Source organism: Hemibagrus wyckioides, linkage group LG08 (genome assembly GCF_019097595.1).
Source record: "Hemibagrus wyckioides isolate EC202008001 linkage group LG08, SWU_Hwy_1.0, whole genome shotgun sequence".
Taxonomy (NCBI): domain Eukaryota; kingdom Metazoa; phylum Chordata; class Actinopteri; order Siluriformes; family Bagridae; genus Hemibagrus; species Hemibagrus wyckioides.
In genome coordinates this window covers 26,499,210-26,524,375 of record NC_080717.1, presented here as the reverse complement: position 1 = coordinate 26,524,375, position 25,166 = coordinate 26,499,210, and the positions used below count along the sequence as shown (strand labels likewise).

At 41.1% G+C, this 25,166-nt stretch overlaps 1 protein-coding gene across 2 annotated transcripts in view; it reads left to right on the top strand.

Annotated features, from left to right (window-relative positions):
- LOC131357633 (solute carrier family 45 member 3) overlaps window positions 1-25,166 on the top strand; it is a 30,969-nt gene that overhangs the window by 1,188 nt on the left and 4,615 nt on the right. Inside the window, exons 1-4 of one of the 2 annotated variants that reach the window (XM_058396775.1) lie at window positions 10,309-10,465; window positions 17,704-17,998; window positions 22,606-23,421; window positions 24,897-25,162. In XM_058396775.1, coding sequence (XP_058252758.1) covers window positions 17,851-17,998; window positions 22,606-23,421; window positions 24,897-25,162 — 1,230 coding nt within the window. In that variant the 5' untranslated portion in view covers window positions 10,309-10,465; window positions 17,704-17,850. Of the gene's footprint in view, window positions 1-10,308; window positions 10,466-17,703; window positions 17,999-22,605; window positions 23,422-24,896; window positions 25,163-25,166 lie in introns of those variants that run through there. The other variant, XM_058396774.1, reaches the window with a different exon arrangement.

Sequence of the window (25,166 nt, the reverse complement as noted above, 5' to 3'; positions counted from 1 at the left end):
TAAGGATCTCACGTGGAGATGTCTTTCCCTTTGTCTTTTGTTCTATATGTCACTCAGTCCAGTTTTGTTTTGTCTGTACGTTGTTTTTTTGTTTTTTTTTACCTTGTATGTAATGTAATAACTCGAACAAAATCTGTCTACGTTGAAAACAAAATGAAGATCATGAGATGAAACTGAAAAATCTAAAAAAGTCGTTGCAGGCAAAGCTAAAAAATACTGGAAAAAAATTATGTGTTGTACTTTGTTTCAGCTGAGCAAAACTTTTATAACCAAATATAACAAAAAGTTTGGAAAATTTTTAAAGTTTATGTATTTTCCGTATTTGTTAAATATTCTAATTTTTAAATAGTGACCGGTTTTCAAATTTGACTTGAACTGGAAAGCTGGAACTTTAGTATTTATTTATTTATTGAATATTTATTTATTTATTTATTAAATATTTATTTATTTATTTATTTTTATTTATTTATTTTATTTATGTATTAAATATTTATTTATTTATGTATTTATTTATTTAGTATTTTTATTAATTTTATTTATTTGTTTGTTTATTTATTATTTTTATTTATTTATTTATTTTTTACATGGATGTGAAAGCTTTACATTTTGGTGCATTTCCTTCATATTTAATATTACATGGATTAGGTTCAGATCAATAACATGTTAATAATCATTTTATAATAATGCTATTAATAACAATAATTAATAAAGTGGTGAAATATCACTAGTCCCTGATTTTTAAACAGTAGATAAAGTCTCTTTGGCATTGCCTCTATATCTTATTTGCGCTCAGAACTGATTACACACACATGCTGGTAAAAAGTTTGGCAGGAATGAATAATGTTTTTGTTTCGTTAACGTTTCCAAAAAACATAGATGTACACTTGGTCTTTTTTTTTCTGGCAGCTGCCCAAAGTCAATATGACCCATGAACAGAAAGTCCACTGTTAGGAATCGAACGCAAGGGCTAGGTTTTAGATCTGTTTTAAATGAAAGTGCTGGAAATGGTGTGCAATATTGGTCATAAAGTCTGGGTGGGAGGGGCATACTGTCAGTCCCCTGTCAATCATAACACTTGTAGCCAATCACGGATGCCTGTGAACTCCACAGTAGATGGACATTAGTTTTTTTTTAAATCAATCCAAACAAACAAATAAATACAATTAGATTCAATTAAATACCTACTAATTATAATATAACAAGAATTCTGATAGCAAAAAAGTGCTAAGCAGGTCATTTGGACTGGTTTGACTGGTGTATTTTCTCTCCTCGTACACAAATCACTGAAGCAACCGAAACGTCGTTTCATATCAATGTGCTAATTTCATCCTCATGGTTAAAAACACCACACAGTTTCCCTGCACAGGGTCTTGAACGACCATCATAGCTGTCCACGTGCATTCATTGATCTTCAGGATCATCCGCTATCGCCCTGGTCAGGGTTGATGAAATTCCTCGTAGACGTACAAGCAAGTTTTTTGCTACATTAACTCGCTGTATTGATCCGAAGCCTCTGAGAAGACGAAACAGAAGAGAAATCAGAAAGCGCCGGTCGGTTGCTGGAGCCGTTAAGGTACATCGTCATCAACGTCATGAAAACGCAATGTGCCGTAGTCAGCTTTTTCCCTTTGGTGAAGTCACCGTTTGGTTTATGAGCCACACCTTTAGTGAATATTTGTTCGCATTTCCATCCTTCAGCTCAGAAATCATGAGTCACAGGACAGTATTTTTATACAGCAGAGTCTAGACATGCATGCAGTTATAGCCATGAAAGGACTCTCCATTCCATCATAGCTGCTTTTTCCTAGGAAGATGTTTTACCTGGATTTTAAACGTGACAAAATTACTTAAATTCCTGTACATCATTTTTTTTTTCCAGAAAAGTGTCAGAATTAGGCATTATTTTTGGTGAATACTTCTGTATTAGATGTTGTGTTTTCTTCATTCCGTTCTTGTTCTTGTGCACAATGATTCTCTAAATATCTCTACTCACGAACATACACACACAGCCGTTAACGGAAAGCCTTTTTCTTTGCTGCTGAACCAAACGCATCAGAGCGACTTCCAGGCTGCCGGTTTTCCAGATTTAGATGATGCAACTGAGAGGAAACTCTTTCCTCTTTTATCCGAGACCAGAAGGCGAGGAAAGATTTTTTTTTTTATTCTGGGGGTTGATCATATTTATCAAGCAGTGTATAAAGGAGGGTGTTTGTCATGTGCAAACACTCATATGACAGATTTAAACGATATTAACGACTTAGACAAATGTTGTAACGTGGATAATTTTTGATGTTTGACCCTTGATGTCAGTTTTCACTGAAAAAGAATAAAATCTGAATAAATTACCATGTGAAGTCGGCATGTAACACAGTGGCGCTCCAAAGTGATTTAAATATCTGTATATGCACTGATCAGGCATAACATTATGGCCACCTGCCTAATATTGTGTCGGTCCTCCTTTTGCTCCCAAAACAGCCCTGACCCGTCCTGCACTGTGTATTCTGACACCTTTCTATCAGAACCAGCATTAACTTCTTCAGCAGTTTGAGCAACAGTAGCTCGTCTGTTGGATCGGATCACACGGGCCAGCCTTCGTTCCCCATGTGACCCTGTCGCTGGTTCACCACAGTTCCTTCCTTGGACCGCTTATTACAGTTAGTGACCACTGCAGACCGGGAACACCCCACAAGAGCTGCAGTTTTGGAGATGTTCTGATCCAGTGGTCTAGCCATCACAATGTGGCCCTTCGTCAAACTCAAAGCTCAAATCCTTACGCTTGTCCATTTTTCCTGCTTCTAACATCAACTTTGAGGACAAAATGTTGACTTGCTGCCTAATATATCCCACCCACTAACAGGTGTCATGATGAGGAGATACTCAGTGTTATTCACTTCACCTCTCACTGCTCACAGTGTTATGCCTGATTGGTGTATATTCAGAGTAAAAGTGGACATGGCCTAAATGAATTTTTTTTTGAATTATGAATTATGAATGAATATGAATGAATATGAATGAATTATGACATCCTACCCCTACGGAAACACAGGGACACACTGGAAAATCCCAGATGTAGAAAAGTATGAAGTAAAGGCTGTTTGTGACGGTATTTCAACAAATCTAGCTGGCTGTATAATGTCGAAATGTCAAAAATATCGGCAAACCTGTGGGTGTGGTAGCTTAGTGGTTAAGGTGTTGGGTTACTGTTCAGAAGGTTGTGAGTTTGAACTGGTAAAGTATGACTAGCTCTTAAACTAACAAACTCTAAACCGGTCATTTTTAATTTAAGTGTCCCGTCGTAATTTACGTTGCGCAATTCACCCGCCGCTGCGCGAAAACGACAAGGCCTCTTTCTGGAATTTTCCTAATTGAGACTATAATTCACAACAAGAACACGTCTACGCTCTTTATCTCTTTTACTGGAGGTTTCAGTGTGTCTGGGGAAACACTGAAGTGTTTCATAACCCTCCCATGGTCTCAAGGTCAGAGTCCACTCAGCCTGAGCCTCAGTAATGACTCCAGATGACGGAGGTTCTGTGTATCTCACACACACACACACACACACCTTGGCACTATGTCCTTTCCTTGCATAATATCAAGCGATGTTTTGGTGGTTTACACACTGCGGTGGTCCAGTGTTTTGTTACTCATTCTGCAGCATGCTGATGTCACATGTCCACACTGACGATCGGGCGATTAACAGATGGTCAGCAATGTTGGACGACACATTAACAAGAGATCCACCGGAGAGATAAGATATTTTGGTGCATATGTCCAGCTCAAAGTCCCAGAATGCTTTGCATTTATATGAGGTATTGAGTGCACCAAGTATGTTAATGATCGAAGAGATGAAGCAAGGGCTAATTTCCAATGGTGTCTGAATAGCATTCTGGGTAACGTAAGTAATTAAAGTATTTGCTGTGGTGAAAGATTTTGGAGCTTGCCTGGATTAGCATGTCCTCACCACACTAATGGATTGTGTTGCTTGTATTTAAATGTATGAAAGTGGGTTTTAGTCATGGATTAATCCAGGCAGATTAGGCTTAATGGATTTAATGGATTAAGGAGGATTTTTTGACAGAGAATAGCCATTAACAAAGTCATTTTGAGTATAAAACTAGCCTGCCAAATAGCACACAAACTCCTTTAAACAGACCGACCGCTGCTGACCATTCAGCAGAAATTCCCCAGAAATGAGTACTGGTATTTAGTTGCATTCTTTCTGAATGATGTCTTCACCCGGCCGGTCGTAGACGCTGCCTGTATGGCAGGACGGCGTTGGTAATGACAGGCGTGTGTGTGGGAAACCTGGCAGACTCTCTGTTCCACACTGACTCCACCAACTGTTTATTTCTTGCCTCTGCCTACGTAGAGCTTAAAGCACTTTCTCTCCAGTCTGTGAACAAGCAGCAGCCAGTCTTCTCTTCATAAAAAAAATTGAATTGAATTATCCAGCGATAACCTCATTTCAATTCCATTTCCTGTTTGATGCATGAAGTGCTGGTCTGATCACCGATTCAGATCAGAATGCTGAAGGTTAAAGCTAAAATGAATGGATTCATTCAGTGATTTTGGATTAATCAGGAGACTTTAGAAGCCAATCATGGAGTTTGTGCCTGTTTTTGTTGCATCTATGTTGATGATTGAATGTCTTGGTCATGTTCCACTCCACAGTGGAGGTGGACACTCAGGACTTTAAGAATTTTTAGTGTTTCAGAAGTATTTCTTTTTTACCCTGTTTTTGCCTATTATGGGTGAAATAAATATATCATCAGAAAAGTTCCAAAAAAAACAAAAACAGTTCATATTTTTCCACACAGATCTGCTCTCTGAGATGTTCTCCAAGTGCTTGTTCATGTAAAAAGAAGCTCGAATTTGATCTTCAAGCAGTAAAATTCTGTGTAAGGTTATCCAACAGAGGGAAAAACACACGTCTAAAACATACTGAAAGCGTCCTGACTCATTTTATACTGACTCACAGCCTGAACATCATTAGATTGTTTACACTGATTGTAAACGTCCCATAAGTCCATTTCAGTGCCGGTGTTTTGGTAAAAGTCTTGAATCATTGTGGCTTTAAGGTGGCTTTAATCATGGCAGAATTGAAAGCTATGTTTTGGGGTTTTTTTTATGTGAAATCGATATATATATATATATATATATATATATATATATATATACTCTGCAACTGGTCAAAATGAGTCACGTCTTTAACGGCATACAAAGCGTCCAATAGCGAGCGCCGTCCAGACCCGAGCTTGAGTCATTTTTCAGTGTGATGGGGCCACGTCGTTTAAAATAGACCCAAAGAAGAAAAAAAGAAGCAGCAACGTTGCCTAAAGGATGGGAGAAAAGCTTTCTAAGTAAACACGGATGCTTAGCTGAATAAACACTCTCTATACGTGCCAGGAAGCTCAGCTAAAGCGTAAAGAAGAAAGGGCAGGCGATGAAATGAAAGTTTATGACGGACTGTCTGTTCAAGCCGTCTGCCTCAGGAGCGAGGATGATGAGCGGGTGTGTGGGATTCACTTTCATGTCTCCAGCTGAAAGAGATGGAAGTGCATTATTTGAGGGTAGCGCAGGACCTTTGATATCTGAGACGCACACAAGCGCAGTGAAAGGATCAGGCCTGTGATTTAAGGCGGTACGACTCGGCTCTGCGGCGGCCGATTCAACACTGCTATTGTTCTGGTCGAAAAGTGTTTAATGCACAGAGAAACCTGGGTGTTGATTCAGTGTGTTTAGTGAAGATGAAAGCTTTGATTTAAACCATTGCTTTACCACACACACACATACACACACACACACACACACAGCTGTGTTTGGAATGTTATGTACGTATCTTAGACCTGCGTGAAGAGTTCCTGTGAACGTAAACAGACCAGTAACGAGCCATATTTAAGGAATAAACACAACAGGGTGGATGTTTTATTCCGGGAAAACAATCCACGACACCTCTCTTCAACCACAAAACATCACAACATTTCATTCCTCTTATACAACACCAATTTCCCATGCAAATTTTTTTTTTGTTAAATTACAGAACAATTCAGTTCAATTCTGTTTATAGTCACCTTTTAATGCTAGACTACTGTAATACAGTTTAGTTCCTGCTGTTACTTAAATTATAGCAGCTTTAAGATCATTCCCTCACCAGCCTCTCTTACAGTGGCCGAGAAGTACAAAGCAAAATACCTGAAAATCCCAATAAAAACACAATAACAAATCTGAAAAAAAAAAAAAATCCGAAAACACACAAAAAAACAAATACAAAAAAAAAAAAATCCCAGAAAAAAAATAAAATAAAATAAAAAACAAGTAAAAAATAACAAATACAAAAAATAACAAATAATAAAAAAAAAAAATCAGAAAACACAATAACAAATCCAAAAAAAAACAAATTAAAAAAATCTGAAAAAATAACATATCCAAAAAAAAACAAATAAAAAAATAAACCCAAAAACAAAATAACAAATCCAAAAAAACAAATCTGTAAAAAATAACAAATCCAAAAAAATAAAAAACAAATCTGAAAACACAATACAAATCCAAAAAATAACAAATCCAAAAAAAATTTAATCGGAAAATCCAAAAAATATTTTAAAAAAAACAAATCTGAAAACACAATAACAAATCCAAAAGAAAACAAATCTAAAAAAAAACAAAATCCAAAAAAACCCCCAAAAAACTAATCCGAAAACACAATAACAATTCAGACAAAGCGGAATAGATAGGTATAGTTTGTGAACAGAATTCTTCCCTCTGATTGGACGAGACATCTGTCACTCAGGATATACAGGAAGTCCAGCAGTAGCTGCAGCAGTAGAGAGTGGATTGGTGTGTGTATGAACACAGCTCTGCTCTTATAGCGCTCCTTACATCCTTTAATCTGGAATAGTTTTCTCTTCCAAACAGAGGTGTGTTTTTAGAGATCGTAAACTAATCTTTATGCTATGACACGCTATCAGTATATCCAATATCACACCTCTCTCTCTCTCTCTCTCTCTCTTTTCCTCTCATCCTCTCTTCATTTCTCTCTTTCTATCTTTCCCTCTCTCACTCTCTCTCTTTTCCTCTTATCCTCTCTCTCTCTCCCTCTCAAACCCCCCCCCCATTTCTCCAATAAGCTGATCACACTTCATGAACACTTTATATCATTGAGCACAATCAAATTATTTTCTAGTGAACAAAATATTGAAAGTAAAACATGTTGTAAAACGTGTGTGTGTTTTTTTGTTAATGCAGACTGCTGGTCAGCATCACTTTGTGTAACTGCAGTGTACTGAAAACAGAATTGTTCAACACAAGTTCAACACAAACCAAACACACACTCAGACAGGAAGTCCTGCTTCTCACTATTACCTGAGCGTCTGGTAGTGAAGAGGAGTGAAGTTTGGGTCACTCAGGTGTGAGCTTTGTGTACACTCGTGAGCGATCAAGGCTTTTTAACTCGTATCGCGTCACGTTTCCGGCGTGGGATGGAATTTTCCGTGTGCGAATGGTGGGATCGCTGCTCGGTGTCTTCATCTAGAAAGTTCCACACTCGTTGTCTATAAATTCCCTACGTACTGTTAAGTTCTTCAGAATCTCCTCACTTCTTCTTCACTGACTCACAGGGCGTGTGTGTGTGTGTGTGTGTGTGTGTGTCTATTCATATCCTTTCAGCTGTGTTTATTGTGTTATCGGAGCTCCATGTCATAAGTAAAACAGTGGTCGGTTTTGTCGGCCCGCCAGCTGTGACGGAGACGTTAAGCTCTTTAGCTCCTGCTTCTGCCTGGAAACAGATGTGCAGTGTGTAACACCCAACACTGTGGTCTCACCTTACACACACACACACAGCTGGACACTGTGCTTTTCTTCTAGGTAGCGTCTGTTTCAGTAACACCCGCTGTTCATGTTAATTATAGTAAACTCCTAGATTGGCCTGCAGTTACAGCTGGAAACACTGTTATTATGCTTCTTGCGCTTTTTAGCAGGGCGGCGCTCTGCGGGATGATACACCACGCTTCGATCGGGACGGTTATTCGCGTTTAAATTGGATGTCATCATCATCTACATCATCATCATTGTTTTCAGTCATGCATTAGGTTTTATGTGATGTATAAAAATAATTATAATGATATCCTGCATAAGAAAAAATTAAGATAACCCAGATAACCAGCCCACACACACACACAGGCCTCGCCCCTGACCTTGTGTCTATAGATGAATGGCTGGACATATGAATGGATTACTAATGGATAGATAAATTAAGATCCTGCCTCATTGGTAGATGGATGGATGAACGGAGGGATTGGTAGCTGGATGGATGGATGGATGGATGAATGGTGAATAAGTGTAGGTTTAAATGGATGTGGATGGTTGGATAGATGGATAGTGTCAGACCCTTGATAAATCTTCACTAGTGAATGAATTGAGGATCAGATAGATGGATGGATGGATGGATGTATGGATAGATAGATAGATAGATAGATAGATAGATAGATAGATAGATAGATAGATAGATAGATAGATAGATAGATAGATAGATAGATAGATTATCAATGGTGAATAGGTGCAGGTTCAAATGGATGTGGATGGTTGGATAGATGAATATTGTCAGACCCAGGATAAATCTTCACTAGTGAATGAATTGAGGATCGGCTAGATGAATGGATGGATGGATAGATTCATGGTGTATTGATGGACACTGAAAATTAATGTAATGAATGAATAGATAATTCTGTACTGAGGATTGCTGATTGATGGAATGATTGATGGTCTAAACGTGGTTTAAAAACCCAGCAGTTCATACTCGCACCTTTCTCAAGAGGACGAGAAAACACGTCTTCAGACTTGAAAACGGCGTTCACGCTTCACTAATCGTACCGAACCCGGGTTCCAAAAAAATAAGTGTAAACGACCTGCGCCTGCTGAGACGATAAACCCTCCCTAAACTAACACACTCTGATCAGTCTATTTCAACATGAACATTAAAGCAGACTTATTCTTTCATGGTCAAATCCCAAGAGAAAGGAGATGAATAGTGAAATTCCTGACGCAGGTTTCATCAGCGAGTGTGAGCGAGTGTCACTGTGGGTGTACATGCCAGACTCCCTTCGGGCGATTTTGCAATAATGAGCCGAATACAGACTTTTCCTTTTTTTTTTTTTCCTTTGCTCCTACGAGATAAAGAGACAGGTTTCCTTTCCAAATAAAACATATGGTTCATCTTTGCTCGAGATGAAATTAAAATTAAACGCCAGAGCAAAATAATATCATAGACACAGATGGTGTTTTCACCTCAGAATGCAGCGCAGTTTTGACTCCATGATGCACTTCTTTTAGGAGGGAAAAAAGTTGAACAAGCTTTGTTTGTAAACTCAGGTGTTAGTAATTCACCTGAGCTGAGTGAGGTTAGTGCCGAGGATTAGCCAGTGGCCGTGTTTGAGCGGGTCTGCTTCTGATCACGAGCTGCACAGACGAGGGATTGTAGAAACCTGACCCCCGCTCTGATAAACACTCCTGCACTGTCCTGATCAGCGTGTGTTCACTTATCTACTAAGAGGCTGGGCTCAGGAGGGGGTTTGGACTGTGTGTGTGGTTAGGGTTAGGGTTAGGGTTAGGGTTAGACTGTGTGTGTATGCCCCTGTCCATCGGGGTATTTCACTAAAATAACTAGTTACACAAAATTCCTCGTTAATAAAGATGAGGGTAATATAATTCAAGTAACCTGACTGAATGACAGTTTTATCTTGTGAAAAATTTTAATACCTTTATTAAGAGAGTCTGAAGTGATTTTGTTTTAGTGCTGCTTTTCTAACATTCTGTTGTTAAAACAAAACCAAATCAGACTGCAAACCAGAATCTCCAGCAGCCCTGTAGCTAGTCACTGGTGCAGTAAACTGCCTCCAGCTAAATAATTTACATGCGTGTGATTGTCCGTAACACTGCTACAGATGCTCAGGTCAGTTTTTCCCCCCATCATGCATATGTTTAGCTCCACTGCAGTATTTTTTCCAAGTACCACATTATGACTCCTTGCTCAAAAAGTGCACGATGATGTAATCATGTCAAAATATCGCTATCCTATGGTCATGTCAGTGAGCCAGGGCTCTTCTGACTGAGACCGGTGTAAGTGAACTGTTATTACAGTTTTGGGAAAGAGTGGAGTGGCTGCAGGCTTCTGGAAGAAGAAATCATCCTGAACTTGTGCTCTTGGACAAAGCGGGAAGCTTCCGGGTTCCCATGTGGGAGTTAAGGGGGAGCCGGATGGATTGGCGGAGATTGAGAACAGGAGGGAGAGACGGATCTGGGAGGAGAAAGAAGGAGGGAAGATGAGAGAGACTTTAAACGGGAGGTGGGTGAGGGAGGGATCAGCGTTAAGAATGGACTGAGCTTGTGAGCAGGTTGCACCATTCAGAGGAAAAGTGGAGGAGTGAGAAGAATGTTTCTGAGGATTTTCTGACATTCTGTTCCAAGTAAATTGGTAAGATTTATGACTTTATTTTTCTATTCTGAAATGTTACGTTCAGTCATGCTCTGTTATGATGTGAAGACACAGCAGTGTGTGTGTGTGTGTGTGTGTGTTTTCAGTGTTAATGCCTGATGAAGTTTTAATTAGTGTTTTGAACAGTGTAGATGTTTCATGAATGATTATGTCCTGTGGCAGTTGCTGAAATATTTTGTGTGTGTGTGTGTGTGTGTGTGTGAGTGAGCGCAACTCCAGCAGAGTTAAACATTAACGTCTGAGCCATGCCAGCTGTAGCCTGGTGTTAATGGGATCATGCAGACATAAAAAAAGATTTGAATGTATTTTTAACTTGATTAAGGATTCAAACTAGATTTATAAATGATAAATGTATTACGAAAAGTACTGGAGCAAATAAAAATAAGTGTGATTAAAATCTCTTTTTTTTTTTTATCTCAAACTATTGTGCACTGTTCAAGTGGTGAACTGGTCATCTCGCTCCGACAACCCTCCCCCTCTGCTGGACATCGCTGACCTCTTCTCCCTCCCTCTCTTTTGACCTGATAAGTGTCTTTCCGTATCACATGACCGTAGCAGAATCAAGTGCTCATCTCCTGGGATGTCTCCAGAGCCCCAGGGCACTTGGGCCTGGAGGATCAGGTTCCTGCACCTGAATCCGATAGCAGAAAGATGAGGACGTGTCAGGCTAGAGGGGGAGGCATGAGATAGGGATTCTCAATTTCATACAAGTGGGATGGAGCGATTAGAGTCCAGACCTGTAACCCTCCATTCAGTCCTTCAGCACTGTATTCATAGATAATATGTGACTAGAATGTCTTCTAAATATAGTTCATCCAGGCAACCTGATGTTTAGTGCAGATCGGTGGTGAAGAGAACCGAATGACTTGTTCATTGATTGACGGTTTTTCTAATCTACGCAGGTGGTTAACCATAGGGTTGCGCCGAATGACAGCATTATGATACCAAGATGCTTGAAGACATTTACATGATATGCATTACAGCATGTAGGTTTGTTTACAAACTGCCTGCTAATAAAATAAAGAAAAAGGTTTAATGTCTAACTGAAAAGGAGATGCACTGAACAATAATCAAGACAGCTGTTGTTTTTTATTTAGTCACATTTTAGCTAAATGTATAGTGACATAATTTGTCACAATATAAAACCAACCATTTAGCTATGTGTTTTAGTAGGGAAAATGCATATAATATGTGAAACAAATCTCTCAAAGAAACAGCATCTCGTTTATCACAACAGCGATATCATATCATCATTTTGCCCAGCCCTAGGTGACCATCAGCTTCCAGAGTATCTATTTAATGTTATTGCAGCCATCGAGTCATGAGGTGCGAGTCGTGCCAGATGGCTTGGGGGAAATTAGGCAACAGCTACAGATTATCCGGGGCACTCTAACCTGAATACTGCTCTCCAGCTTGTAAATAAAGCTTGCAGAAATGCCATCGAAATTCGTTTTTTAAAGCTGGATGAAGAGATCAGTGATTTAGTTCCAGTTTGAGGCATCAAAAGCATATATAGGTTACATCATCCAAGCTTTCACAGATACACTCTGTAATGCTTCTATTCAGTCTCGAGCTGATTATAGGAGCCGCGTTATCATCCTAGCCAGGTGCCGTAAGTGGGTTAGCAAGCAGTCGCATTTACTTTGTTGTGGTATCTACATAATACTTATTTGACCCAACAAGCCAGGTCAAGTGGCAGAACATCACTACACGCATGAAGAGTAGTGAAAGTTCCTACGCGACTTTAGTAATCAGTGTAAAAGGATTTACATAATCCGAAGACTTGTGGTGCATTTGTATCTTACTCCACCTGACAGCTACTGGTAAATTGGGTGGGGGGGCAGATGGGTGTATTATATTTCAGGAGATGTGGTAGCTTAGTGTTTAAGGTGTTGGACTAGTGATTGGAAGGTTGTAAATTCGAATCTCAGGTCCACCAACCTGCCACTTCTGGGTCCCTGAGCAAGGCCCTTAAAGCTCAATTGTATAAAATGATTGAGTTAAAAGTTGATCTGGATAAGGGTGTCTGCAAAATGCCAGAAACAAAGCCTAAACATTTATAACAAGAAGGACACAATATGTCTTAAATTGGCACGTCCCAACTCTCAGAAACAATGGATTTCCTTGTTGCCAGGGTGATACCCTCATTCTGTCCCTGTAGTATGTTCTGTTTCCTGGGAGCCTTAATCATCAGCAGTCCTTAAAGTCCATTTTTAAGGTAGAAAGATGCTTACCAAAGGTAGAAAAAGAGTTACCCTTGAGGGCAAGAAGGAACGGTACCACAATGTGAAGCCGTATGGTACGTACCAAAGTGCAAACCCTACTAATGAAGTACTGCCCTTCTTGAACGTAAGGTTTGTCACATGGTTTGCAGCAAAACTTGAGGTCAGAGGTGAAGCTAGAAATATTAGGAAAGAAATTAAAAGCAGCCCAGCAAGCTAAAGCCGTGTGACCTTGTTTAGAAAGGTACCCGCACTTGAGACCTTCCCTACATTATTAATCAGGAACTTCTACGTCATCTAGGGCCTCCGAGTTGCCAGAGTTTTGTCGAGGACCAGGCTGGCTCTCTCAGCTTGGAGTTTCTTAAATACGGTGGCATTGCCTTAACAAGGTGTCTTTTCATTTCAAGGAAGTTTAAAAATGCAGATCCGTTATTTTCATCTTAGACAGCCACATGAATAAACAGTGTTTAATGTTTATATCGTCTTTTCCACACTGAAATGACCAAAGCCAGACATTCTTGTGGTGTTCAGGTCAGCTGAAGGCAGAACTAGCACAGCCTATAAATGTTAGCATAAGATAGAGTTTGGTTGTCTCATCCATTCCTTTCAAGCTACACCACCACACTGAGGCTTTTGAGGCTTTTCAAACGTATGCCTTAACTCCTGCTTGTGGTTCTGATGTCATGGCAGAGTTAGTCTCTTGCTTCTTTAGTAGAGATTCCCCAGCCATTTTTAATGTTGTTTCTACATGCCCCCGGTGTTAATAATACCTTAACTGAAAAGACTTGAATCTTTAGAAGATCAGATTACTAACGCAGACGTAATGTACACAAAGCCTGTTTTGTTTGGCAATAATGCTCTTCAGAGCCATGGGGGCAATAATGACTGGGTGGGGTGAGATGGGGTGTTGAATAGGGTCTGGAAATGTGGCGCTGGGGGAGAAGAGCACTGGTGTCAAAAGGAGGAGAAGAACCCTACCCCCTTCCCTTTCTCCAGGCTCAGATGCCTCAAAATCCACACCAGGCATTCTTGTGGCAAGATTAAAAAGAAGGTCTGTATCCACAGACTGCAGAAAGTACGCCAGGGAGTAGTATGAAGGATAAACATGGAAAATTATGCGCCATCCATCCTGATTTAAAGACCGCACACTTGACAAATAATTCCCAACAAGGTAGCCAACATGCTGGTGATTGTCAAACTGTAGATCCTAACCTTCATCTAACAGTCTTAAAACCAACACTTTGACTGATATCTTGGCTGTTATGTCTGATGGAAGGGATTTTCTTGCCAAGATTAAGAGGCAATCAAGAAACTGTCTGGATGCCAGTATACAATCCCACTCCTTCAAGACTTTGCTTTTGACTTATGAAGGGCTTGATCAACCACTGGTGTGTTTTTTTCAGCATCACGCTTCCTGCTATAGACTGGAATCTGTTAGAATTCATTAATTATACATGGCATAAAGCGGTGAATATTCACAACGGGTCCTGCCCATTTTGTTGAACCATCAAAGGCAGATGAGGTAACATGAAACTATTCATTGACTGATCTTTTGTAAGACTGCTCTCAGAATGAAGGTCAGAGGGGGAATGACCTTGGAGCACAGCAAGGGGTGAGAAGGAGAGCGGTCACAGGAGTGGGGGTTTAGGAGTCTAGGCATCTGGGCAGCAATGTTGAGACCACACTGAGTTCCCTGATGAGCTCTTTTCAGGATCCTACGAGTGTGATTCGCGTGTTTCGAAGAGCCGTGTTGTCTCATGAGGCAAGCTGAACACCAGTTCTTGTCTTAAGAACTCTGGAGAGTGCTGAGCTTTTATTCAGTTTGGTGGATGAGAAGATGTATATCGTAAAACTCATACAGCCCTATCAATATCTCAGAGTGTTCGTGTTTTTCAGTGATCGTTGAATTCTGATTTAACATCTCAGACCGGCCATTGAAGTTGCTCCTTTCCAGGGCCATGTCAAGAAAATGAGTCAAGAAAGTGAGTGTCTGGAAAAAAAAAATCTTAACGATGATTGCTCACATTCTTGTGGCTTATTAGAGCAGATGGGGCTGCATTACTGCAGGAATTTCACACCAAATATGAATATAGCACCTGGTTGTTTTTTTCTTCCTTCTTCCTGGAAGGCGACGGCTGCTCAGAGTGTTCTCTCACATCCCTCAAGCTCAGATGGTGCGGTGGAGACTCAGAGCAGACCACAGTGCCCTCGCTGAACCCGGGTAGCACTTCAGCACTTGTGCAGATTGAAGAGCTTTTATATTTCAAGAGCATTCACAGATTCTCAACAGATTGAAACTAGAGAGTATCTGGTCAGCAGTTGCGCATATGGATCGTCTAATTTCTTTACTTTTTTTGTTGTGTGCAGTTTGATGTATATATGTGTATATACTTTGCGGTCAATTGAGGTTCGACTGAGGTTCTTTTTTCCCTCTAAGGCAGTTGGAATGCAGAAGGGTGAGTAAGGATTGGGAGAGCATTGAGCTGACTGTAGACATATCTTGACATCAGTACGGAAGAAGGGAAGATGCCCTTTGCAGATTGACATGTCATGCCCTGGAGGCTTGTGAGAAGAAGTGCTTGGTGATGTTGTGCTTCCCTCAGCAGCTCATTAGAGTCGTGGTGGTTGTGGACAAGGACACCATGCCACAGTTACAGGAGTGTGTAGTTCTGTTATAACAGTTTTGTATAGTAATACAAAATACATATTTAAATATGATTTCATTTTTTCATGATCTCTGGACAGATGCCTTTATCCAAAGTGACTAAACTCTAGTGGTGGTGGCTCAACTGGTTAAGGCTCTGGATCATAAGATCAAACCCCAGTTCTGCCAAGTTGCCACCGTTGGGCCCTTGAGCAAGGCCCTCAACCCCCCTGCTCCTGCACTCTGAACCCAACCTCTAAGGATGGGTTGTTCAAAGAAAAAATTTCACTGTGCAGAAATGTACGTGATAAAAACCCATTCTGTCAGAGCACAGTGTCTTTCCCTTGTGTTGTAATCACATGCTGTTAGCGTGACATGTTTTTTATTTTAATTCCTGTTCGTTTTTCTCCTCCTCTCTTTTGCCATTGATTAGTTTCCCCACTTTGTTCATAGGTTTCAGCTTTTAGCTTTTCATTAACCTTTTTATCAGTTCACTGGCGTTCCATATCACAGGCGGAATGTAACTGTTTTTAATCTGCATAAACAAATGACACTATTGTCTCAAGCCTGTTATAAAATTAAGCAGGACACCGTTGGCTTTAAGTCATTTTCCCCTCTGTTGGATAACCCATCACAGAATCTTAGTGGTTGGAGGTTGTTCTTGTGGCTGCTCTCTGTTCGGGGTCACCACAGCGGATCACCTGGGCAACGTATTTGATTTGGCACATGGTTTTACGCCGGATGCCCTTCCTGATGCAACCCTCTCGTTTTATCCAGGCTTGGGATAACTGTTAACGGTTCAGTGACTGGGTTAGCTCCCTGTCTGGGAATCGAACCCGGGCCGCAGCAATGAGAGCGCCGCAATGATCCTGCCACTGGACCACCAGGAGGCTTAGTGGTAACACCTTCAAATTTTAGATGCTTATGAATAAGACAAAGTTATGCTTAAGAAATAAATTAGAAAAACTGAACAGAACAGAAATACCTTATAAGACCTGTTGCTGTAATCATAAAGACCATCCTGTGTTTATCCCACGAGTCTTATTTCCTTTGGGTGCACTGCTAGACTTTATAGGACATGACTGTTGAACAGGGACAAAGACAAGTTATATATGTGCCCATTTCCTCTCGATGTTTCATCCTTGCTTTCTCTTGATCTCTGAATCCAGATTTCTGCAAAACTGCTTTACAAAGAAACACAGACAGAATTATTACCATAGTACATAAATCTTGTTTTTAACATAAGATAAAGGGAAAAATTATTCATATGTTTACATCAGCAAACCATATCCCGGTTTCGTCTGTTTGGTATGTGCCTCTACGAGCGCTCTGTCAGACAAAACATCTTGTGTATCATTCTGTGTCCAAAAAAAGAAACCAAGTCTGTACATGATATTATTGCTTTGCACATAGCAGCCACTCAAGACTTGGCGAGCTCGCAGGAAGTGCTAAGGACAATGGTTGCTAATTAGAGGCAGTAGTGAGGAGGCTCTTGACATGGCCTTCTCTAATCAACCCCGAGGGAACGAGCTCATGGTGGAGCGAAGAGGGTTGGGGTCGCGGGGTCCGTGGAGTGGATGACCAGGCCGTGGCCTGTGGGTGAGGCTAAGGGGGGGTGATAGCCACTGAGGAATGTGCTCCCCCAACACACACTCTCTCTTTCCCTCTCTCTTCGCTATCACTCACAAAATAAGTTAGTAGTCAGTGGTAATGGGAAAGTGGTAAAGCTTAGTGGTTAAGGTGTTTCACTACTGATTGAGTTCCAATCCCAGGGCCACCAAGCTGCCACTGCTGGGCCCCTAAGCAGGGCTTTTAACCCTCAACTGCTCAGTTACATAAATGAGATAAATGTAAGTGGCTCTGGATAAGGGAATCCCCCAAATGCTGTAAACGTAAATGGAATTTGAGTTCCACAGTAAAGTCCATATGTACGAAAGCGTGACGTCATTTCTAAATTTAGGATACACTACTGACATCAGAGCTCGGGCTGACGGCTGACGGTGACACTGACGCCGATCCCATAACAGTATTCTCACAGTACACAAGGCGTGACTCAACAAGTTGAACTATGTGCTGTAAAACATTCCCATTAACAATGCTTTCATCTTTCTGCACAAGAACTGTCATGTCAGTCAACATTATTTGTTTACAGCATGAAGAAAACATGTCAAATATGTCAAAGATTCTGGTATGAGCTTTAACAGCAACACTTTGAAGAATACTGTATGAGCAATACACAAAAATTCTTTACCTTTCGAAATAAACTTCATTTTTTCAGTTGTTCACCCTTTTTAAGATTTACTTTGTAATCATCTCCTATCTAAAGATCTTTTCACCCTGTTGTCCATCAGATTCAGAATGCTGACAGCCCGATGGATGCCACGGAAGATCTGAGCCCAACGAGAGCACTTACCCAAGCTCTCCGTCACCCTACACCTCCTACCTACAAATTCCAGTAGATCCCTCATCCCTCTGAGCGACCCCTGCCTCTGGGAAGTATGCCTGGATGGAGGGCCCAGTGTCATCTGGTGCTGCTCAACCTGTTGTCCTGTGGCCTGGAGATCTGCGTGGCAGCTGGCATCACCTACGTGCCACCACTGCTGCTGGAGGCTGGCATAGAGGAGAAGTACATGACCATGGTGCTAGGTACGAATTCCTCCACAATTGCAAACAGTCAGATTCTTTTAATAAAAAAGACATTTACTTTACATAAAATTATTGTGATTTTATCACTTATACTAAATTTATTTTAAGCCACAATTATTTGTGACTCATTTCAGTCACATGGAACCAACATACACATTTGAATGAAGTAAATTCCAAAGCTTTTTGTTCTCACTGTAGCGCTGGATGGAAACCAGTAGAACTTTCTAGAATCATGTACGATATTTTGACTATATTTTAGTGTCGCCTCCAATTTTCAGTTTCCGGTTATGAATCAGCACAAGCGGTAAATCTCCTCTGACCATGTCGCTATCCGTTCCAGCTCGGTTTCAGTTCAGAGCCTTCAGCAGCACATGGCAGCTCTAAAAGGACAATCCAGACTCATTTTTGAGGCCGGATTTGCACATGCCAGCCGTTAACAGCCTGGAAAATACCTCCCAGATGCTGCTGTAGGCATCACATCCTCCATCAATGGATGTCTGGTCACTGAGCTTCCTCTCTGCTGCGCTTCCTCTCACTTCTTGTGATCTTAGCTGAGCCTCCAGATCAGTGCAGTTTAAGAATTGTTACGTCCTTAAGCCGTGTAATACGATGAATATATTATCATATTTATTTTGATTTATTCATTTATTTATTTTTGTTTAACTCTAAAAGAGTATGACTTTAGAAGTCCAGCCCTGCTGTGATTGGTTGTTCTAGGTACAGCAGTAAAAGTCATAGGGTCACAGATTCAGCAGTTTTCTTTCTCCTTTTTTTTCTGTTAGTGAGATTGATGATGCTCTTCAATTCCTCTTGATAGTTTTCTTGCGTCTATTCATTTCTTATGCGCCTCCAAGCAGGAGGGATAATTGTTGAGGGACTCAGTGCCGTAAGATGTTAATGGTTGTGCACTGGCATATTCCATCGATCAAGCTGTCTGGAGTATTGTGTGTGCAGAATTCCGTCCATTTTAAACATTTTTGCTATGTGCATCTAGTGTATAGAGTGCTGCAGGCTTATTGTATTAGTTATAAGGAAAGCATTCTTAGAGAGTCGAGTCAGCATCCGAAGTTTTCTCTGCTGAGATTCCCGTCAGCATGATGTCTCAAGAACCATGACGTACGTGCGTGTGTAGGATATATGTTTACTTATTATTATAACCTGCAGAAACAGACTTCCCAGCAAGGTGAGGTTTTTCTTCAGCAGCTTAATTCCTAACAAGAGGAACTAGACTGGCCTCTCCATAGACACCACTGACTCCAAGTTCTGCTGGTTTTCCTACATGGTGTGGAGTTCATGGGATCAGATTTGGATATTATTCTACCCATTTTATGCAAGAATTTTGATTGACATAATATTAGAATTTTAATAAAATCTAATCCTGATAGGGGAAAGTCAAATATACTTTTCCAGACTTGCCAACAAGCAAGCAGGGAGAAAAAAAAGTAGATAACAAGGCGAATATTTTTTCCAGATGTGCTCCAAACAACAGTATGAATGTGTGAGCACTACTCGATATGAAGCAGCTCCTCAGCCGAAGAGACCTTAGTCTCGCCTTCTCATTTTCTACTGGCTCACGAGACCAAGGCTCAAGACCTGAGACCTGAGATGACAGGAAGTGTGGCTTTCATATCATTTTTAGGTTTCGCAAAAGCACAGTGTTTCGTTGTGTTGAGCAGTTAGAAATGATATATGTTAAAGGAAGTAGTAGATGATCATGTGATGGATCTGAATTGTAGGTTTTCAAGAAACCGGTTTTGGTTTAGATGTGTTGCTCAGCTGCACGATGCCTTCTTCTATCCATGTGGAGAAGTTTAGCTTTTGGTAATCAAGCGGTCAACGATCTTGAACCCACACGTGTTAGTCGGAGTGGAGCGGAGGAACGATGTATGGTGAGAAAATGTACAGTCTGCACCGCTTTCCCCCATCAACAGCTGCAAAGCAAGAGAGAAAGAGCCTTTGTGTGCAATTCCATCCATCCTGGCAAGCACTGTGTATTCGCTAAACTCACAAAGGCAAAAGAATGCAAAAACTCTCCCGAATAAACAAAGCGTCTGTAGTGGAACAGAATAAACACTATATATATATATATAAAGTTAACAAAATTACAAATGTTCCTCCTCCAAAGTACTTGCTCGCTCGCTCATTTTTGTCACTGCTCAGCAGTTTGGAGGTGCTTTTTAATTCCTCTTTGTGATTGGTTTTCTATCCTCTTGCATTGGTGTGTTAGTGCCTCACAGCTGGTGTCTTTCTGCCCAAAAATAATGGCTCCTGCCCCCCTCTGGGGTTTTGTGCGAGCATCTCACTAATGCTGCTGAGCGTTTGTGTGTCTGAAACACTGCAGTATTGTTTTATATTTTGTGTGTGTGTTTATGCTAGTGTGTCGTTTTTCATGAGAAAGCTCCAAACAACACTTTTGTGAGAAATACGTGAGCACCCCATTGACATTCACTGAGATTTAAATGCCAGCTGAACTGTGTTCAGTTTGAGAAGGTTGTGTTTTCAAACTCAACAACCTCAGATGACTTTTTGCTGACTTTGGCAGTCACTTAAAGCTGCAGTAAGCAATATTAGCAGTTCTAGCTAACATCTGCCAAACTGGGGGAGCATAGGAATCTGTTCCCTTCCTTCAAACCTCTCCCTTCAAACCACAGCACTTTCCTGCTTAGACGGGTATTTTTACACAGCGCCATGATAAGATAAGAAGAAAGCAGCACTTTTTAAATAAGTAAGCATTGAATCTGCTGATTGATTTTGTGGTCAGAACGTGGATAGATAAAAATCTGTGAACTCGGGTATACCAAGGAGGCCAGATAGTATTTACTTCGTGATGGTCCGCTGCCCTCAAGCATCAATTTGAATATACATGATGTCTGGTTTCACATGGAAATGTGTGCAACAGGTACGTAGCAGTTCTAAAATGGCAACAAATTAGCTGGACTTTATTCAGGACTCTTGTCTGTATTTAAATTATTGTGCAGAAAGTAAGCACTAAAAGACTTGAGCAAGACTTTCTTTATAGCAGCTATAAACAGTCATTCCATCATCATCATCATCATCACCATTTCTTTGCCTTGAAGTCAGTAAGACAAACAAAGCAGTTTGTCATGCTACAGAGAAACCGGAAACTGAAAAATGCTGAGTCCTAAAGACTTGCTAGAAACCTTAAAGAAACAGCTTTATACCACTGTTCCAAAGCTCTGACACTGGAGACTCCTTCCATAAATGCCAAATAAAACATCTCCTTACAGAAAATCTCAGAGAGTCAGCAATTATCCACATTTTAATTCCTTTACATAGAGAGCTTGCCATATAAATCCTGACAACGCATTAATATAAATCATGTGAATTCCAATAGAAAATTAATCAACACCTTCTGTCCAATCAGAGCACTGTGTTGAATGCTGTGTTGGGATACACGTCGATCTGTGAGAAGATGCCAGAACTTTTCACAACTGGGATATGGTAGCTCAGTGGTGAAGGTTTTGGACTACTGATCGTTGCAAGTTTGAATCCCAGGTCCACCTAGCGGCCACTGCTGGGCCCCCAGGCAAGACCTTTAACCCTCAAATTCTCAGTTGTATAAAATGAGATAAAAATGTAAGGCGCTCTGGATAAGGGTCTCTACCAAATGCCAGAAATGTAAACGACGAATGAGACCCAAATTCTCACAGCCTGTTTAAATGCTCAGACCTATGTTGAAACAGAAGCCAGATACACACAGTCCTACAGCGCTCACTGACGGATATCCTTTGATAAATTTCTTTAAGGCCAGCACGTTCCCTCGGCTATCCGTTTCCACCGCTTCCATAGTGATACCCTGCTGCAGGAATAGCATGCTTTGTCAAATCCCGCTTCAACACCTTCAAACCAGACCTGCATCATTGCCTTGTTTTTGCGGTGTGTTATTTCAAACCTTTTATATCCCTGAACATTACAAAACTTGCAGCTTAGGTTCCAGGTGTCTTTTTTATGTTTGGACTAAAATGACTTTTCTAAGATAATATCAAGCACACATCTCAGTGACCCGAGTTTCATTTACCAGAAAGAAATGACCTTTTAGGTTTTACAATAATAAAGACTTTATTGCTATGAGTACCCTCACCTCATCACCCAGCAGGAAGTCTTTTGGATCATACAGTATTTCCACAGTGAACTTAATATCTTCCTGAACATCTCCTCAACTCATCATCCGCTGCTGCTGCAGCTAGAAATAGCCCCTGAGAATTTGGCTGTGAATTCTGGCTTAGTCATCTGTCCTTAATTAGAAAGGAAGTAGAGGGGAGAGGGTTTTGGGGAGAAGAGCTGATATTCGGTCGTTACACTTTACCCTGCTGATGCTTCTAGAGGTTTCAGCTGCAAAATGCTGAGTCAGTAATTAAGGTCGTCATTAAGGAACACGGTGTGTACATGTTTTTGAGTTTCCTATTTTAGATACAGTTTGTCCTGCAGCTTTTGCTTTGTCCTTGTCACAATCTATTTTTATCTTATTTTTTTATCTTATTCTGGGCCTTTGGGATCTTTCAAATACACTGTGTACAAAAATGTTCTCATCACTGTGTACTGTTATGAAAAGAATATAATATGAGTCATGGTTCATTTCTCTGCAGGTATCGGTCCAGTTCTAGGCCTCATCTTCATCCCTCTGATTGGTTCAGCCAGTGACCGCTGTAGCAGTAGCTATGGACGCCGGAGACCCTTCATCTGGCTGCTGTCTCTGGGTGTGCTCATGGCCATGCTCATCATCCCTCACGCCGATGTCCTGGCTGCCCACCTCAACTGGGGTGGCAGCTCCCATCCTAACCAGCCACTTCAGGTGGGTTTGCTCATCTTGGGGGTGGTGCTGCTGGACTTCTGTGGCCAGGTGTGCTTCACACCGCTGGAGGCGCTTCTTTCAGACCTGTACGGTGGGCGTGAGGAGTGCGCCCGTGCCTTTGCTACCTTCTCCTTCATGGCGAGTCTGGGTTCGTGCATTGGATACCTCCTGTCCTTGCTCGACTGGAGCTCTGGTCCACTTGCCCAATACCTGGGTGGCCAATCCAAGGGACTCTTCACTTTCCTTATTCTCATCTTCGTCTTCTGTGTGCTGGTCACCATGAAGGCATCGGAGGAGAAAGAGGACTCCGAGACCTGGGCTGGATGCCTCTCTATGTGCTATATGTCCCGGAGACGGTTTAAGGTCTGCCTCCCAAGGGCAGGTTCTTTAATATGTGTGCTCAGGACCTGCTGGTCAGTAACACCAGCAATCTTCAGAAGCTACTGCCATGTGCCATATGTCATGAGGCGCCTCTGCGCTGCTCAGCTAAGCAGCTGGATGGCCATCGTGAGCTTCATGCTTTTCTACACAGACTTTGTTGGAGAGGGACTTTACCAAGGAGTTCCCAGTGCTGCACCAGGCACAGTGCCCAGGCAGCAATATGATGAAGGTGAGATAGTGCTTCTTTTTATCAGTTTGTATGTATTTTTAATACAGATTTTAAGTTTAATAAACCATTTCAAAATAACCCACCAAACGGAGTCGATTAGTCAGTAACCTTATGTATGAAAAAGTTGTGGTGATGAACAAGGCAAGGATATATGTATCAGATACATGTAACTGTTGACTTGTAATATGAGAAAACAAAGGCTGGTCTTGCTAATCACTGAACTGGGAGCTAAAGGGAAGGGATGGACAAAAGATTAAAAAGCTTATATGTATGCCAGGCCTACCAAACAGAAATGTCCTGGCTCTTCTGATGAGAATTCGCAGCCCTTGGCCTCACTTGACCGTCTGTTTTCTGTCAGAAGTGGTCTGCTTTGTGTTTGTCACCCCCTCAAGTAATCATTTTTCCTCTGGTAATGAGTTTGTTTTTCTGGAGTTGGTGCTGTGTTGCTTCCTTTCTCGTGGCCAGCATGTCTGGCTCTTCTGAGTGAACTTGAGTTAACCTTCACCCACGGTCAGTGACTGTGCTGTGACTCATTCAAACATACAGATGGACGCACGGCTATGACTCACTGCCCCTGCTTCAACTAACCAGCAGCTCACACACCTTGAGCACGAGCTTTCCTGTGTTACATAACATCCTAAATGGCCGTTCTTCAGTATGGCATACTGACAGACTTGGTACACACCCAAGTATAAATAAATGGAGTCTCTTGAGTTAGCCTATCAATAGCAACAGCAAACTATAGCCAGTTTGTCAGCACTGCTCCTTGACTGGCGTTCGGGTAGATGATCACAAAACAGAGCAGCTTCATGTTTGGCCTCCTGGACTGTGTTTAAGCTCCGAATTCATGGTGTGTGAAGACCGCTCAGTCATTTACAATCCACTGCCTTTACAAACATGTGCTGTGGAAGATTTAAGGTTGGCTTTGTCTCTAATGTTTTGAACTCTCACCATCTTTAAAAAGACAGACAGCCACACTTTTGGAGTCTGAAGTTAAGCCTGGTTTTTACTGTGCTTTGTAGAATTTAGAAATGCTAGTTGTTCTGCATATGTATAACTGTGAAATGATTTAATTCTATAATAGTTTCTTTAACGCCAGCTCTGGTTTCTCAGTTCACCTGCCGTATTTCTGATCAGTAAATGAGAATTTTTAGTATGTTTTCAGCTATTTTCCTCGGAGTTGAATTAATTGCAGTGAGAAGCCAAAACAAGCCAAAGAGAAAACCAAGTGATTACCAATCACCAAGTATCAACTGGAATCAATCAAATGAAATCAAATGGTTATGAAAAGCAATCTACATTAAATTACATGGCTATAGATCATTTAACCAACAGATAATTTTCTTGTTTAGATCTTAATTAAAGTCTGTGAATAGTTGCATTGAATCCACCCATTTAGGATACTTTTATTTGTCAAACGTTATTGTCCGTATTTATGATCTTCCAGTATGTTCATTTAATGTTCATTTCTCCAGGTATCCGCATGGGCAGTCTGGGGCTGTTCCTGCAGTGTGCTACCTCAACCTTTTTCTCACTAATCATGAACCGGCTGGTGTGTACGTTCGGCTCCAGGAAGGTCTTCCTGTTCAGCATGGTATCTTTTACCCTCTCGGCACTGGTCATCTGCATGTCCAAGAGCGTGCTGTTGGTGACTGGGATGTCGGCTCTTACCGGCTTTGCCTTCGCCACCTTACAGACTCTGCCGTACACACTCACCTGCCACTATCATCAAGAGAAGGAGGTAG